The following is a 17,677-nucleotide window of genomic DNA, read 5'->3' on the forward strand; positions in this document are numbered from 1 at the left end:
TAAAGGATTTTTTAAAAAATTACATTCACTATTTTAAAATGTTTCCTTAAGAATTTTATTTTAGGAGGAGCAATCATCTTGTATGACAGGATGCAGAGAACTTGCATCTTTGCAAATGTACTGGTTTTTATATCTGAGCCTCAACACAATATCCTTACTGTATAATTTACTCTTTCAGATAAATATAGCCTTATCCTATACCAATTCAGAATCACAATTTTAATTTGCAAAATCTCTGGCTCTGATGTCATCTACTTTTTTGTCCCTTTGATAAGGGACATTCTAGAAATCTAGCTTTTCTTCTCTTAAGAAGGACTCAAAATCCATGACAAACCAAAGTATTTTTCTTAGCAAAACAGTCTAAATAAAAGTATCTCTCTTGTATAAGACCAGCAAACAACTTTATCTATTATAAATTATTAGCAAATAATCACACGGGTCTAGAGGTCCATTTTGCTTTCTGAGGTGGAAGATAAATAAGGTTGAGGTGGAAAAGAGGATATAATGGTCATATTAAATTACTGTGTGTTGGGTATTATGGTAGGCCCTTTATATCTATTACCCACCTTATATATCTCATAGACATTAATATCTGTGTACGTTTGTGTGCGTGCATGCACATGCATGTTATAATTATGACAAGAACCTTTCAAGAGTTGGTATCACTGATGAGGAAACTGAGGCACGGAGAACGATAGTAATTTGCCCAAATTATAAGACTAGGATGTAGTGACTTAGGATTTGAACCCAGATTTGGCAGAGCCCAAGGACATGTCAGTTTCAACTACATTTTTATGCTATTAATTCACTCTCTAAGTAGGGTATTTTAACATAAAAACAGAGCTTCTGATTATAAAGTAGCAACACTTCTAGCATGACTGTTGTCCTGAGTCAAAAGATTCAGGCTCAGTCATTGCTGAAACAACTGGCTTTTTAACGTACCCACAGCAATATATATGTTGAAATTCTGTTTACAGCTTCATTTTAGGCATTTTAGTAATTTCCCCAAAAGCTTTTCTATAGTGGCTAATTATTATACATAAGCTTTACAGTTGGAGATGCAAATTTTTCAGGGTGGGCAAAATATCATTTGCAACTGGACTTACTTCTGCCTTAAAGAAATTCTCTTAAAATGGATAGGTGTTAATCTGAGGTTTTTTGAATTATTTGGAGAAACACCTGATGGTCATTTAATCTGCCTGGCCAAATCACTTTTTATTAATATTAATTTGGAATAAGCAGTTAACACAGTATTTTTAGCCTTCTTAGTAAAGGAGGAAACTTTTAGGAAATTATTAATTCCTGCAAAATATGACTAATCTTAGAACTATTATTCCCTAAAGCTGCTGACTCATTGAAAAGAAAGAGGATCACTCTTACAAAATTAGATTTAAAGTGGTTATGTCTGTCATAACTTGTTTTTTTGTTCTCTTTGGCTTCCCAATAGCATATATTGAATACATTTAAATACCTGAAACTATCAGTTCATTTCATCAGCAGCTAATTATTGAATGCTTGTTGTGGCCAGCTTTGGCCATTCATTATGGAAAATTCAAGCGCATTTGTAAGTTCATAGTCTTACAGGGAAGATAACTTAAGAAAAAAAAGGAAGGTAGAAGGTGTTATGTGGAGCAGTTGATATAGTGCTAAGAGAGTAGAATTGGAAGACCAGTGACTTTAACCTTTTAGATCAAGGCAAGCTTCAGAGACTAAACTGGTCTGTGAACCAGCTGTAATGTGTAGTTGGAAAAATAACCAAGTGTGTGCCCTGGGAAAAGAGGATGAAATGGTTGAATTAAATCATAAGTTGTCATTCGTAAAGATATGAAATGGGCAGATAACATGGATTTCAAAAGAGAAAAGGTTCTTGCATGAAATTAATATGAGTAATCTTATATGACTTCTGGGGGTCGCCTGGGTGGCTCAGTCAGTTGAGCATCTACCCTTGGTTCAGTCATGATCCTGGGGTTCTGGGATCGAGCCCCTCATTGGGCTCCCTGCTTCTCCCTCTCCTTTTGCCCTTCCTTCCTGCTCATGCTCTCTCTCTATCTCTCTCTCTCTCTCTCAGTTCTCCGGCTTCATAAGCCATTCCCATGATACCAGGACACACCCTTGCAGATGACAATATTCAAGGCCAAATAAAAGATTTAAAAAAAAAAAGATTTTACTTATTTATTTGACAGAGAGAGACACAGCGAGAGAGGGAACACAAGCAGGGGGAGTGGGAGAGGGAGAAGCAGGCTCCCCGCGGAGCAGGGAGCCCGATATGGGGCTCGATCCCAGGACCCTAGGATCATGACCTGAGCCGAAGTCAGACGCTTAACGACTGAGCCACCCAGGCACCCATAAATAAAATCTTTTAAAAATAAATAAATTAAATAAATAAATAAATAAATAAATAAATAATGTGACTTCTGAAAATCAGACCAAGGAGAGAAGAAATGCCTGTTACTAAGGGAGAGTTGGGAGACAAGTCTAATACTGGAGGCTCTGGTTACTGCAGGAGAGTAGAAGACCCCTTTCTCCCCAGCAGAATCAGGTTCTCTTGACTGTTAGTGGGAGGCTACTAAGAAACTAGTTCAGCTCTACCCGAAGACAGAGTAGGACTAAGGGAGATCCCTTATGATCTAAAATACATGGGGTGGGTGAAATGGATAGAATCTTGAGAATTGTTTTCATAGCCACGGTTTAGGAATTGGTTCCCTTTCTAACATTTTATTATGAAAATAATAAAAAGTTTCAAACATAACAGCAAAGTTGAAAGAATTGTACAATGAACACCCACCATTTGGATTCCAGCATTAATATTTTCCTGAGCTTTATTTATCACATATATATCTATCTGTCCATCCCTCAAGGTAATGGTTTTTAAATAATGTGCTCCATTCACCCAACCATTATTATTTACTTAGTAAATGTTACTATGTGCCAGGCACCGAGACTATGAAAGGAATATGACAAGGTCCTTGTCCTCAGAGGGAGCACAGTTTAGTGGGAGTGGCAGCAAATAATTTTCACAATATGGGCAGTACTCTAACAGAGTAGAAAGAAGTCACCATGAGTACACAGAGGGGGTGGTAATCAGCAGAAGCATCAGGAGAAGGCAAGCTTAAGAGGGGCACTAGAAGGTATGAAACAATTTACCAAGAAGACATGGAAATGCTGGGCATTCCTGGCAGAGGACGAGTATATGTAGTCATGGGGGCATGGAGGTAGCTCAGTATGGGAGCAGTGGGTTGGCAGATGAGCAGGCAGTGGAGATGTGGCTACAAAGAGAGACACAGGGACTTGGTTTTGGAGGGTCCTGCATGCAGTGGAAGACAGGACTCTATCTACAAGTTCTGGAGAACAAGTGAAGGAAACTGGGGAGTGACATGCTTGGGATGGCAGGCGTGTGAAGGGGCAGAGGGAGGTCAACCTTTTGTGGACAAAGAGTCCAGGCTTGAGATGGTGAAGGCTTGAACTAAGGCAGATATAGTAGAAATCAGAAGGAGAGTAATGAATTAGAAAAAAGAATAAAATGGAAAGAAGAATAAAAAGAACCTGATGAACAATCATACCTCGGGATGAGAGATTTGGAGGTGTCCAGGATGACTCCCATTTAGATTTTGGTTACTGGATAGTATAAATCATGATAAGGAATTTAGGAATCTATAAGGGAGTTAAGCACATTCATCCCCAAAAGCCATAATAAAATAATGGAGTTTGAGTAAGATTTTTAAAAATAAAAATGAAATAAACAATGGAAAGAGATTGAAGAAATGGAGGGGGTTAAAACAACAAGAATAATAAGAGAATGAAACTAAGAAGTGGAGCATCAAGATATTAAAAATAAATAGAGGGAAATAGGAAAAGTAAGAAGGGAGATACAATTTGCCATATTCAACATCAGCTTTAGTTTTTAATTCTTGAAAGCCTTCAGTGAAGAGTTAAAGCATTATAGACTTGATTTTGACAGACTGCCATCATGAAGGTAACTCTATGTTGCAACCAAGAGTGAATTATAGACACACTGGGTATCACTGCATCTAAAGTACTACTCAGGGTAATTTTTTAAAGTACATCTGGCATCTGGGATTGTCCTACACAAGCTTACCTGAAATTCTATCCCAAATGCCATTTTATTCACCTTTATGCAGTTTCAGGTTCCCTTGTAGCTTAAATGATAAGTCTTTTCAGCCTCTCAATAGCACAAGGCACTCTGTCCTCTAGTATTTATTACTGCCAGGTAATAATTCCTGGTGTGCCATGAGCTGGTAACCAACCCAGGAAAGGTGTGGTTAGTGTGCATTGGTTCACCAGTCCAGGCTGTCTAACAGTGGCTTTGGTGGGTCTCAGTCTCCCTCAAATGAACAACTCAGAGAAAGCCTGAACAGCTCCAGAAATCTCACAGGACCCCCAGAACAAAACAGCTACTGAATGTGAGGTTTAAAGTGGCATCTGATGTGTTAAAACCAGTGAAAGAAACAATGAAGGTCATTTGAAGACTTTGATTTCAAGGAGGTGAGGAAGAGTATTTTTTTTTTCCTTTGCCATTTTAAAAAGCTCATAATGCACCTTAGCAGTCAGGTTCACATTCCTGGCTGTCTGGTTTACAGAGAACCGTGGGGTTTGTGTTGGGATCATACCACCTTGAGGATGAATGTGGAAGGCATCCAGGGAATAAGACTGGGTGTAAAGAGAAACTGAGAAAACGAAGAGAGGAAGGAATGGCTTAGTCCATGGTGAGATGAAATTGGAATCAAGTTTTATAGTTGATATCGTCTTGCTCCGAGAATGAAAAGTTGGTGGACTGTTCCCACTGCAATGAATAATGATGTCACGTTCCCAAGTGAAACTTGTTAGTTCGTCCTTTTCCAGTCTGCCTATCTAACGTATCAAGTACGATTTTTTCAGGAAAAATCCTGAGTTCACACCCCTTACCCCTGACTCCTGCACTACACATTCACATGCATGCACAGCCTTTGCCATCTCACCTCTCACTAGGCTCTGCATCTCCCTGGGCAGTTTGACAGAGGCACAGCTGGTTGCACTTTTGTAATCCAAAAGATAGACCCTAAGGTGCTTAAGTCATAACTCTACTTACTGTGTTCTTTCTCTGAATCTCATAAAGAGTTTACAGGCACACAGGGCGTGCATTAGAAAGATGCTGAATGGTCCAGCCTGGTCATGAGAGGATATGTCCCTATGTACCCCAGGTCACTCCAATGATAGCCAGGCTTTGTAGCGTTTTATGAAATAAATGCAAGAGCACTACATCTCAGGAGTTGCTCTTGTACTCGTTAGACCAAGTGAAGCCTTCAAAGTCACAATGAAGCTGAATCCAATTGCATCCTAAATTTATAAGCCTCTGTTCATGGTGAGTATTTTGAAATTGTGGCTTTTAGGCCAGAGATTTGAAAGATTAATATAAAGCATCTGGGGGAAAACCCACTTGCACATCAATGATAAGTAGATTCATGTGTTGCCTATGAAACAGGTTGTCTTATTTTATCACTCAACTCTACCAAAACCCAGATTACCAGTGAGACCCACTCTAGCATACGTGGCAGTTTACTTCAGATTCTAATAATGGGTCTAGTTCACATCGTGGGGGCTAAGGATTGGCTTTCAGCCCTCGATATACTCCCAAGTGTCCCTGAGAAGAATTAAGGAATACTCTATGACTTGTTCTCCCCACTAGAAATATCTGGCCTTGGGTAAAGTGAAATTTTATTTTCAGGGAGAGGTGGGATGTAAAAAAGGAGAGACTAGTTAGGTCCACAAAATATTTCTTAGAAACCACTCGGTAGGACCTCTCACCCTTCCCATGGCCTCACAAGAGAAAAGGTAGAATGAGTATCTTATCTTTCTCTTCCAGGACAGTACTTAGCTGGTACATGATGATGGCAGAAGCGAAAAATCAAGCTCCTTCATCTTAAAATCCTTGCTGGCTTAGATTCCACTACTTAAAAAGCATTAGATATAAGCGTAGCTGTATGAAGAAAATGATAGTGAAGACCAAACCTTCCAAGTAGATTAATTACAGAGTAATTATATTACAAAAAGATTCTACCTAAAGGATTCCTTTTAACAGGTCTCCTAGTATAATAGTTTATTTACAGATTATGTATTACTTAGGTATAGAGAAGCTTTTGGTTATTAGGTATTTTAGAGATTAGCTAGAAATCAGTGCCTACTGAAGAAGATCATTCAGAAACTAAAACAGAACATTTATTATTGTTTTGATTTCATCAGGAAACTGTGGTTTAATTATGCAGAGCTTTTCCAGAATGGTTTTTATCGCAAATGTAATTTACACTGTACTGTGTATTGATTCAAGGGTGAGAAGATTATTTCTTTTTTTAAGTTTTTATTTAAATTCCAATTAGTTAACATACAGTGTAATATTAGTTTCAGGTATAGAATTGAGTAATTCGTTACTTACATTGTTTCATATTTTTAATGGCTTTGAGAATGAAGCAAGCTAGTGAATAAGTTTTATAATTAAGGATTCTTGACTACATCAGCAGAATGTCAGTGAGTCAATTCAAGAGCTCAACAAGTCAATCCTCTCTAGGTAAGCTAAAAAAGTAGCAGATGGGCTGAATGCCTCAGTATAATTTAAAACTTTTCCTAATATATTTAAAGATTACATTCAGCTTTCTGTAATAGTGGGGCTTTAAAACTTCTTGGTGTGTCTCAAATCATCTTTCACTTATGTCATTTTACACAATTGAAGGAGGAAGGTAAAGCTGAAGAAAAGTATTCAGGCTATTTCAAATACCTGTGACCTAGAACACGCCTATTATTTATTTATTTGTTTGTTTGTTTATTTATTTATTATTTGAGAGAGAGAGAGAAAGAGCCCAAGAGGGGGGAGGGTCAGAGGGAGAAGCAGACTCCTGCTGAGCAGGGAGTCCGATCCTGGGACTCCAGGATCATGACCTGAGTTGAAGGCATCACTTAACCAACTGAGCCACCCAGGTGCCCTAGAACCCTCCTTTTATAAAACCCTACTCATTCTCCAGTCACCTGACTGGCTTAGTGGAGCATGCAACTCTTGATCTCGAGGCTGTGAGTTCGAGCCCCCTGTTGGGTATAGGTTATTTTTTTTTTAATTCCCCTTTTTCTAAGGTGGCAGAGCAAATTTTCTGACGATGATGCCACCAACGGTTGACCCGTGACTTTTGGTATCAGCCAAGAATACAGAAGTCTTAACAGGCAGAAATCTTTTTTGTAGTTTCATGCCAAGAATGCTGCCAAAACTGAGGGGTCCTAGCCCCAGCTCTTAGACTGACCAGCTGTGTGACCAGCCTGGTTTTCCTAATGTTTGTGAGCTTCAGTTTTGCCATCTATGTAAATCTGATGTTTTATATACATCAAAGGATTAAATATACAAGTATGTAAAACCACCAAGCAGTTCTTGGCACATAGGAGGCCCTTAATAAATTATTTTTAATGTAATCGTTACTGGATTAAGCTCTTGTGACATTAAAGGCTGAGAGAATGAAAGACCAGTCACAGCTGATCTTCTCTGTTAAATAGATTTCCATCAGTACAAAGATTGATTCTCCCTGTCTGGGCAGTCTCTAGAAGGCAAAACCAAGAATTAGGAATGGGGTCTTCCTCAGGGATCTTCCTTTGTGCATCAAGGCTGTGTGTCCTCAGGCAGCCCCCCGGGTCTCCATTTAATGTCTCATCTCATCAAGGCCTATTGCCTCCCATCTTGGCAGCCCCAGACCTGGCTCCTCCCCCATCTCTCCCCACCCCACCCCACCCCATTATGATTTACCTGCTCTCTGTTTAGTATCTTTTTGTTATTTTGCTTATGCATGCCAACGTGTAACCCTCCCTGAGAGCCTAGGTACATTTGGACAGGGATCCCAGAGACATAATACACAATGGTTGATCTCAGAGGCAGATGTGTTGGTGGTAATAATGAGAGCTAACAGACTGAGTGACTCCTCTGCGCCAGGTGCCAGGGGAGGGAGTAGGGTGGAGAGGGGCCTGTGCTTTGTAAGCACTATCCCATGTGTGCCTCACTTTACCAGGTCCTGTGAGCAAGTCTTGTCATGAGTCTCTACTTCACAGATGAAGAAACTGAGGCTTAGAGAGGTGAAGGAACTTAGCCCAGGACAATCAAATACGGAGAGGAAGCAGCTCCAGAATTCACCCCCAGGCCCAGCTCACTCCAGGTCTGCCACCCCTCACCACTGTGTTATGGTGCTGGGGCAGGCAAGTCGTGTGCGCTCTTAAGGAGTGCCTACCTCTCTAAGCTTGATCCTGCTCCCAGGACCCAAATGACTTCCTGCTTTCAGTCAAGCTGGTTGGAATCACTGTAGTTGGCAACTAACCTGAGAGGGGTATTGGAAAGTTCAGAGAGGGACACCCAGGCAGCTGGCTTCCAGCCTACCCTGAGGCTAGACACTGCTCCTGGCCAAAGGACTGTGCTCTGCATCTCTGCATGCTGAAGAGAGTCTTCTCATTTCCAGCACCCACCTAAGAAGCTGAATCCCGAGTTATTTATATTTGTAATAGCCTGACTGGGTGGATGGTGGGGTAATTGGAGGGAGGAACAACTTATGAATATTTTTTATTCATTAGTTGTTATCTGTTACGGAATCGGATTCCAAGGTCTCAATCTAAAAGAAAAATCTATGAATTTGCTTGTATTTTGCTCATCTCAGAATTTTCCTGGACCAGTAACTCTTCCAAAACTAGACTAATGAATCTCCCAATAAAATTGAACCCCAGAAAATACTGACTTATGTCAATAGGACAGCACTTTCTCAGTAGTACTCTAAATATTGTGTCCTCATGGAGAAAGTCAAAGGACAACTTACTGTTATCAGGTGGTACGAGGTAATAACTAATAGTGGTAATAACAGTCGTAATTCGTTTTTTTTTTATTTTTTTTTTATTTTTTTTTAAAGATTTTATTTATTTATTCATGAGAGACAGAGAGAGAGAGAGAGAGAGGCAGAGGGAGAAGCAGGCTCCCAAGGAGCAGGGAGCCCGATGCGGGACTCGATCCCAGGATCCTGGGATCATGACCTGAGCCGAAGGCAGACGCTTAACCATCTGAGCCACCCAGGCGCCCATAACAGTCGTAATTCGATGTTTTACACTTATCATGTGCTGATAAACCTTGTATGCACGGCTCCAAGTGGCATCATAGGATATACATGTTATGTGTGGAAGTGAGAACTCTCATCATCCCTGTTTACAGAGGGGGAAACTCAGGCACAGAGAGACTGTTCAGAGTCATAAAGTCAGTAAATGAGAAAACGGATTAAACCAGGGCAGCCTGGCTTCTAATTTTATACCTTATACTATTAAAGCAACCAGTCCTCCTCTATCTATCAACTAAATCATCTCTATATTTTGGCTAAAATTTATTTTGAACTTGACGCGATCCATCAAGCCCCGCTGCCAACTCTGAGGGGTAGTCTCTGCTGGTGGGCTGCCCCATTAGGGTGGTGATTTGGAATTAAAGATGAATGATACTATGTTGGTTTTTCTCATTTTATAAAAAAGATTTTATTTATTTATTTATTTATTTATTTATTTATTTATTTATTTGAGTAAGAGAGAGAGCACAGAGGGAAAGTGAGAGGGAGAAGCAGACTCCCCGCTGAGCAGGGAGCCTGTGGGGGGTCGGGGGAGGCTTGATCCCAGGACCCTGGGATCATGACCTGAGCTGAAGGCAGACACTTAACCCACTGAACCACACAGGCGCCCTTCTCATCATTTTAATAATTGCATTACCTTGACAATATATCCCTCTTGGTGACACTGATAAAACTTTTTCCCCCCTCACAAAAATATTCTTAGTCTAAACCTGTTTTGATTACTTTTTACTGGTCGTGACAGAGAGGAAAAGGAAAAAAAATGCCAAGTGACCTCCAAATTAAAATCTGTGGAGCTCTTTTCACCTCAAATTCATACTTGATTCACAAAATATCATCTGATTTCTTTTTTAGTACAAAGGTTAAAGAAATTTTTCTTGTCTCTCCGCCGTTCTTTCAGCCAAAACTTAAATTTACTGAGAATCCTAGTGCGGAAAGTTTCTATTCAAATTTCTAACTATTATTCTCTTTGTAAGTCAAATTGTGAGTAAGGGAGTCTGCTGGTGACAGCGTTTATGTTTGCAGAAGATTGAGGGCTCCCGTTTAAAATTTAAGTCTTTCACTGAAAGAGCCTGGAACATGAGATCAATAAAATTGTTACCTTACTTCTCACTAATAATGGAAAACTTTCCCATTCCTTCGCATATAATTTCTCAAGTTTGTCATATGCCTTGTGTACCATGTATATGATCTCTTAGAACTTCAGTGGATTTCTGAAACCAGGAAAAAACATGCAAATAAGCAAGCGAGCAACAACGACAAAACTGTCCTGTTACACTGAACTTCACCCAGGGTTCTGCCTGATTCTAAATACCTTCAGCAGTTTACCCAGGATGCTTCAGTATAACCACCTGGAAAAATGAGGGTGGAACTTTGATTCTGGGAGGCATATGGAAATTTAATTACTAGGTTTACAAAGTATTTTTAAAATCCCCAGATAAAAGTGACCAGAGGACTAGAGAAGAATATCATTATTAGAAATAGTGGGGTTATGTGGGGGTGAGAGGGGTGCTGCTGAGGATCAAAGACTGGTGTGCCTTTCTCTACACTGGCCCCTTCGCCCCATCTTCTGCAACCAGCCTCAAGGGGAGATGGAGAAAGAATCATTTATTCACCTTCTGGCTGCAAGAACTACAGACCTCAACTGTGGCAATTCTAGCACTGAGGAGAAAATACACATAGGAAAAAAGAAGGCCATGTCTCACTTCCAAATTAAAAAAAGACATTTCTACATGTTTCCATAACCCACAGACTGCTGCCATTTGAGGCCAACCCCTCAAAGTTTTCCTCTTTGTCTAGTGTAGTTGCTGAATCTAGGCCACTGTCAGCAATCCTTTTCATTCACCCAGGCCCATCCCCATGCCTCACAGATGCAGAGATTCTCTTGAGACATGTGTACTTTGGTATCAAACAATGCAACTCATGTTTGATTTTGGATAACCTTGCACTGCTGAATAAAATAACCCTTGAGAAAGAAGCAATAAAAGCGCTGTAAGAAAAATGACTCATGTTTCCAAGCTGTCTAAAGTGATCACTTATCCCAACAAATGGTAATTCTTTCAAGACACAGTGGGCATGTACCATACTTATAAAAGTCTGGGAGAAAAGCCTTGCAATCATTTTTTTTTTTTAAATTGTGTTAAAATCTATCAAAAGAATGTTTCTGGTAGGCTGTACCAGACAGGGTATGCTTAAAAACAAAAACAAAAACCACATGGATGTGGAAGCCAAGGTAGATTGGTGCAAGGGGGTCCTTGCCGAACATGCAGTCCCATTGGCTGGTTTATGCACTTGTTTATGTGCCTCTAATTGTTTTCCATTTTCTGCCCCCATTCGTTAGAGTGCAAAGATGTGAACAAAGTGGCTTATTGCCCACTGGTGCTGAAGTTCAAGTTCTGTAGTCGAGCATACTTCAGACAGATGTGTTGTAAGACCTGCCAAGGACACTGACCCACGGAAAGCCAGAGAGAGCGCCTTGTCATTTCATCGTGAAAATGCGTCCATCAAAGAGAACCACCCAGAGGAAGAGGACTGATGGCCTTGCAAATGCATTACCCTGTGGAAAACGTAACCACTGGTCAGCCCTAGCTGACAGGATTTCAATATTATTTTAACTTCTGTGAAGTGGGATTTATTGATCCAAAGTGCTGGACACGGTATTAAGGAGGGAATGCCAGATCGGAGAGATCCAAACAACACAGGGAGACTTGCTTACTGTGGAACGTTTGTGTTCTTTCGAGTAAATCCAATAGCCTGTTTACCTCCTTGGACCATTAAGATATTTTTTATTATGGACTTAGCAATGACACTGAATCCATTTGTATTTAAAACTGTTTAAAATGTAGCTGTTATGACTTGGTCAACTATGGAAGTAAAAGAAGATTCAGAAATCTTAAGTCATAGCTTAAAAATATTTACTATACTTTATCTCACTACAACAGCACCACAATTTAAATTCTAAAATGGGCTTTTAATTGTAATTTAAGGAGCAATTATAAATCAAAAGTAATGAAAGTTTGTATTATTTTTCTTCATTCCACCTAATTTCCTTAGGAATAATCCCCCTGTTCTGAACACTGCTGTGAGCCATATATAAACTATATTAAACCGAACAACAGTGAAGGACTTAGCTGAAGGCAGTGCATCAGTTACTGCAGCTGTGCAAGTCTATAAATTCTGTGCTAAAAGACTGTGGCCAACTTGCCATTGTGCAAGTGAAGCTGAGATTTCCATTAAAACTTTAAGAGAAAAACATTTCGATTTCATGCAGAAGCCAGACCAGGGGTACGGTAGAGCCGAAGAACCAGGCCCTTTGCTGCCATCACACAGGATGCCTCAGTTCTTCTCTGAGTCACCCCACCTCAATTGTGTTTACATCCTCACCAGCCACAGAGAAGCTTCTGCCCCGTTGGATTGTTGCACGCGTGTCGAGCTTACTGAAATGATGCCGTGCAAAAGATAGACTGGCTCAGTAACAACAGGCAGATCCTTTTGCTGACAATTGTGATGGGTTCCAGATGTCCCTTCTTTGATATGGCAGAAGGGCATTTATTTATATGAGAGCAAGTGTGTGTGTGTGCGGGCGCTTTTGAGTGTGTGGGTTAGATGAGTGTGCTTGCACGTAAATGTGCTATTTCTGTGAGTTTTAAAGTAGGCAAGGGATAACAACCAAAGAAGAAAAACTCATGAAGCCTAAAGATCATAAAGCATAATTTTAATAGTCACTCAACCAACTATTTTGTATTTGTTATGGATACTCTGAATGGCAGTTAAATGTGAAACCAAGTTTCTTGGGCAAGTCAATTCTAGAATCAAATCCAGAATCCTAAATTAAATCGACTAGCTCATATTTTCCCTATCCACAAATAATTTCGTATCATGCTCATCAAAAGCTTCAACAGTGGGATTAAAAGAAAGGTAAAAAAAGAGGGTACTTGTTTATGTTTTGTACTTGAACACTTGTAGCTTGCAGCAGGTTCTTGATGAATGTGCTTTGTATCCTACAGGTGTGTACACCGTGCTACACCAACACCTCAAACTCAAACCAAATGGCTACTTTGTAAAGATACTACTTGCAGTTAAAGAGTATGTTTGACTTAAACCCATCACTGTGTGTGCTCAGACTACATGTCAGGTGTATCGCCTACACCGTGACCTAAGGTAGAATGATTAGCTTTTTTCAGAAAGGGAAAGAGACTCACAGACTTCAAAAACCAACCTAAACGTCAGGTTTGCTATGGACAGTCAGCATGGGATGTTGTTCTGCACACTCAGTTGTGGTCATCCCTATTTTCTCGCCTGCTTTCTCTCTCAACACCACAGCTCATGTCCCTGAGCTTGCCAGAGAAAGCTCCTGACAATACACAGAAATTGCCAGGGCCCCTCTGTATTCTGCCCTGAGAAGTCAAGCCCAAGTGCCATCTATTCAGTGAAGACGAGGCAGCCCATGAGCAGCATGGCCCCAGCACTGAATTCCCTTGGTCCCTTGCAAAGAGCAGTTAACTTGGTGCTAATGTGCCCTGGTGAAATAAATAAAAGATGAGTGGTTTCTGTGGCATTTTAGGCATAGATTTCCTGTCAGGATCTGTTTTTCCCCACATAAATATCAGCTCATGTTTTTATTCCAAAAAGATTTCTTGCATTACTGACTTAAGTCTATTCTACGCCTCACCTGGAAACGAATGTTGTGAGGACCATTGCTCTGGGCTCCCTTGACTGACGTTAGAAGAGGGGGCAGCTAGTGTCGCAAGGCCAGGAGCAGAGAGCTTCACAGCGCAGCATCGGATTACTCTGCTAGAAGGAACCGAGGACAGAATGTGACAGGACTAAACCTGAGTGGGGAAACAAATCGTATTCTACAGCACATCACAATACTGCTGCTAGCTCTGTAGTCAACCCCGTGGCTGGCTATGTGATATGCTCTCTTCCCAAATGCTAGCGATAGGATTTTCAGTGGAGGCTGAGCCACCATGGCAGGCCCTCCCAAAAGTAGCATGCTATGTGGGCTACTTAGGGAGCCCAGGAAACTGGTACCCCATGGCTGAGAGCAGTACCTGCCACTGGCATAAAGTCCTGCCAAAAAAAGGAAAGGTAAATATACCCAACTGATGAAAGCCCTTGAGATACATATGACTCCCCAAACAGTCCATTTCGTTAGGAATTTTATTGGAGTGAATGTCACATAGGTATCCTTAATAATACAGAATGAAATTACCTTTGTATTATTGTGATTAGTTGTTGCTTATTATTTTATACTCAGTATTAATGTGGTACACTGTTACTTTTTTTTTTGCTTTTGTAAATTATATTCTAATTTATTGCCATGTTTCCTAACACTTGTCCTACATTCATTCTCCTGCTTGTAATGAAAATGAAAAAGTCATTGTAACACTTGATGGAGTGAAATTCCACACCAGGCACAGATTTTTTTTTTAACATAGATAATTTAGTAAAAATAAAAATTCAGCTTGTAAGAATGATTCAGATGAAAGTTGTCTATTCCCTGAAAAGTTGGTGCTAAACTTGCAGTGGGGGGAATCTATCCTTTGGAATACCACACTACACTGTCCAAATTATCCAGGTAGTATCCAGGTTTGAGATAATTTGTTGCATCCTTACTACCCTCCTCAGAGATTGCATTTATTTGTATTTCAGTACTATTAAATACAAGGGCTTTGGGTATTTCTAGTGGATCTCTATCCCCAGATGCCACTAGTTAGCTATTCTAACCCTAGAAAGGAAGTCCAGATAGACTCATGACTCTTTTGCCTCCCTTCTCCTTTTGCTTTCCCTGTAAATTCCTTAGCATAGAAGAGGATGCAATATATTTCATTGTGGAAAAGGTGCTGAACAAAAGTATTCATAACTTGAAGAAGGATTTTTCCACTCAGATTCAACAGGGAGCATAGGAACTTGAGGGACTTACTTTTCCACCTTTAGACATTTCCTCTGAGGCTGAACTAATGGTTCAGCCACTGCTGAGCTGGGGTGTACTATCACATGCAAAGGTAACTCAGCAATTTTTGAAACTCAGCAACTAAAAGGAAGATGACCCTCCTACATGCTTAGCTATTTGTGTTCATAATGACAGTATCATCAATTACATAAGAAGATGTGGAATGCCCAAGCAGGTTGTGCTTCAGTCTGCTTACCTCCATATCCACCCCCACACACATTCAATCTGATATACTAGAAGAAATCAGGTGCGGTGATTAGATAGTCTTGGAGATTATTTCCTCAGGGTCATTCCAGGAGCCAAATGTGGCTACAGTAGGGCGCCTGGGTGGCTCAGTTGGTTGGGCAACTGCCTTCGGCTCAGGTCATGATCCCGGAGTCCCAGGATCGAGTCCTGCGTTGGGCTCCCTGCTCAGGAGGGAGTCTGCTTCTCCCTCTGACCTTCCTCCCTCTCATACTCGCTCTCTACCATTCTCTTTCTCTCTCTCAATAAATAAATAAAAATCTCAAATGTGGCTAGAGTATTATGAATGCTCAGTGAATGAGAAGACTCTGGGACCAGCTGTATCAATTTCCCACTTCATTTGCAAAGGGGTTGGGAAAGGAATAACGAGAAATACGGTTTGCCTTAGCTTAGATTCCTCAGATGCTTAGTCTATCTGTTCACCTACAGTTGTTTTTAAGCTTCCAGTTAACTGTTTTCTCCCTTCGAAATATCTAAAGGGTACTTTCCTACCTAGGGCACCGACTGCAAGGACAATCCACCCTCCGTGGAGATCTCTGCCACTCTCCAGAGAACACTAGGATCATCCTTAAGCTTTTATGCTCCAAAAGGCCAGGTGATATTTTTTTTTCAGGTGCATTAGGAAGAAAGTTGGTTGTTGATCTTCGTAACAAAAATGTGTGAATTGGTGTGGCTAGGATAATATTCATTACTTTTAAAAGAAAGGGGGAAAATGTAGTTCAGGGAGAAAAAAAAAAAGTCACAGTCCTGGAGGCCTGGAAAATTCTAAATAAGTGGCTGCAAGAAAGAGAAAAGATCAGTCCCTGAATAAAAAAGTGACAGATAAGCTGCATTCGGAATTCTGTCTCATTCATATCAGAATGTGTGGAATAAACTAACATATTTTCAAAAAGAACAGCTGTTCACAATGGTTTTGTACCTCAGACTTGAAAACCCTAAGCTGTAACTTAAAAGGAAAATGGTCTTCCATCTTTTTCTCAGAGGGCTATTTCTAGCATTCTTTGTCCCTCACTTGATCCACAGATACTATCTGAGGCCCGAAATCGAACGGCAATGTGAGGGCTGGCTCCACTCTATGGGGAAACCAAGGTTATGCTTGTATTGTCTCTTGGTTGATGGCTCCTGTTAGCCCACCGAAAGTCTTGAGCTGCATAGATGATGAAAGATAATTTCCAGGGCAATATATATCTTTACTAGAACAACACTGTGTGGTTACACAAGGGTAATAGCACCTGATGTCCAGAGTCCAGGGGTTAGGGAGCCTGAATATTCCCATTCACCTCAGGACACAGAACATTATGCCTGACTGGTCAAGATTTCATTGCTCCAGACTAAATTTTGTGAAATTCAATCCAGAGATCTCTTCTTGGACCTTGGCTTAGATATGTTACCTTAGAGATGTTTCACATAAGAGGGGCAAGTTATCCCACCAGCTGCAGGCCTCCCAGATGTCTGACTGCTTTCTTCAGGTCAATGGCTTGACGGTGGTGGCTTCTACTAGCTCGAGGCCACTGCAATTCTTGGAAAGGCCTGATCTGTGCCCAGAAAGGGCTTTTGTGCACAGAAGGCTACCTTATGGGCCCACAGGGCAGTAATTGTGAGATGAGGCCCTTGAAATCCCAAGCAAAGATGTCAGGAGGAAGTTCTAGCCCAGGGCCTGTCCAGACCAGGTGTGGCCTCTTTGTGTCTAGAGAGTGGCATCAGCCATGGTCATTCATTTATACGACCAATATTTGCTGAGTACCTGTTGTACACAGTTTCTATGCTAGTCATTTAACATACGTTCTCTCATTGGATGGGTTACAACGAAACTATGAGGACAATACTGTCTATCCCTACTTACAAATTCCAAAACTGAGGCTCAGAAAGGTTGAGTAAGTTGCCAGGGGTCACAGAACCAGTGAGGCGAGTGTCACCTCTTTGGCACATGGAAGGTTGCTGCCTGTCTACATCTGGGACTGGGAAATTTGGAAGGATGCTCCTCTACCAGAGAGAAAGTGACTCATAAGGCCAGAGGAAATGCTTTCCTGGGAAGCAGTGGGCCTGGGGTCTTGGGCAGGGCTTCGGGGGTCAGGAAAGGGTGAACTTTGGGCTCCTGTCTCTGTAGGTAGTGGTGTTCACTATGAAAATTCCTCTGTCTGGTGACAAAATTATACATGGGGACCCAAAGTGGTTTTTCTAAGCATGTAGTTAGAGTTCGTGGGAAGAGGAGGAAAATGAAGGTCAGAGATATTCAAGGATAGATGGTGTCTGCAATGACAGCAGCCAAATACAAGAGAAGGCTCTCACCTCCCATGAAATGTCCTGTTTTGAATCACAGAGCCTGTTCCTGTCTGAGAGCCCCCTACACCAGTTCCAGATATGCCCG

At 41.0% G+C, this 17,677-nt stretch overlaps 1 protein-coding gene across 2 annotated transcripts in view; it reads left to right on the forward strand.

Annotated features, from left to right (window-relative positions):
• Positions 1-14,590, forward strand: part of ADAMTS6 (ADAM metallopeptidase with thrombospondin type 1 motif 6) — a 305,810-nt gene extending 291,220 nt beyond the window's left edge. For both annotated transcript variants that reach the window (XM_073905405.1, XM_073905407.1), the window contains exon 24: positions 11,452-14,590. In XM_073905405.1, coding sequence (XP_073761506.1) covers positions 11,452-11,561 — 110 coding nt within the window. In that variant the 3' untranslated portion in view covers positions 11,562-14,590. The remainder of the gene's footprint in view (positions 1-11,451) is intronic.
• The last annotated feature ends 3,087 nt before the right edge of the window (positions 14,591-17,677 follow it).

Source organism: Callorhinus ursinus, unplaced genomic scaffold, assembly GCF_003265705.2.
Source record: "Callorhinus ursinus isolate GAN/ISIS: 27379988/994484 unplaced genomic scaffold, GSC_fseal_2.0 scaffold23, whole genome shotgun sequence".
NCBI classification, from domain to species: Eukaryota; Metazoa; Chordata; class Mammalia; order Carnivora; family Otariidae; genus Callorhinus; species Callorhinus ursinus.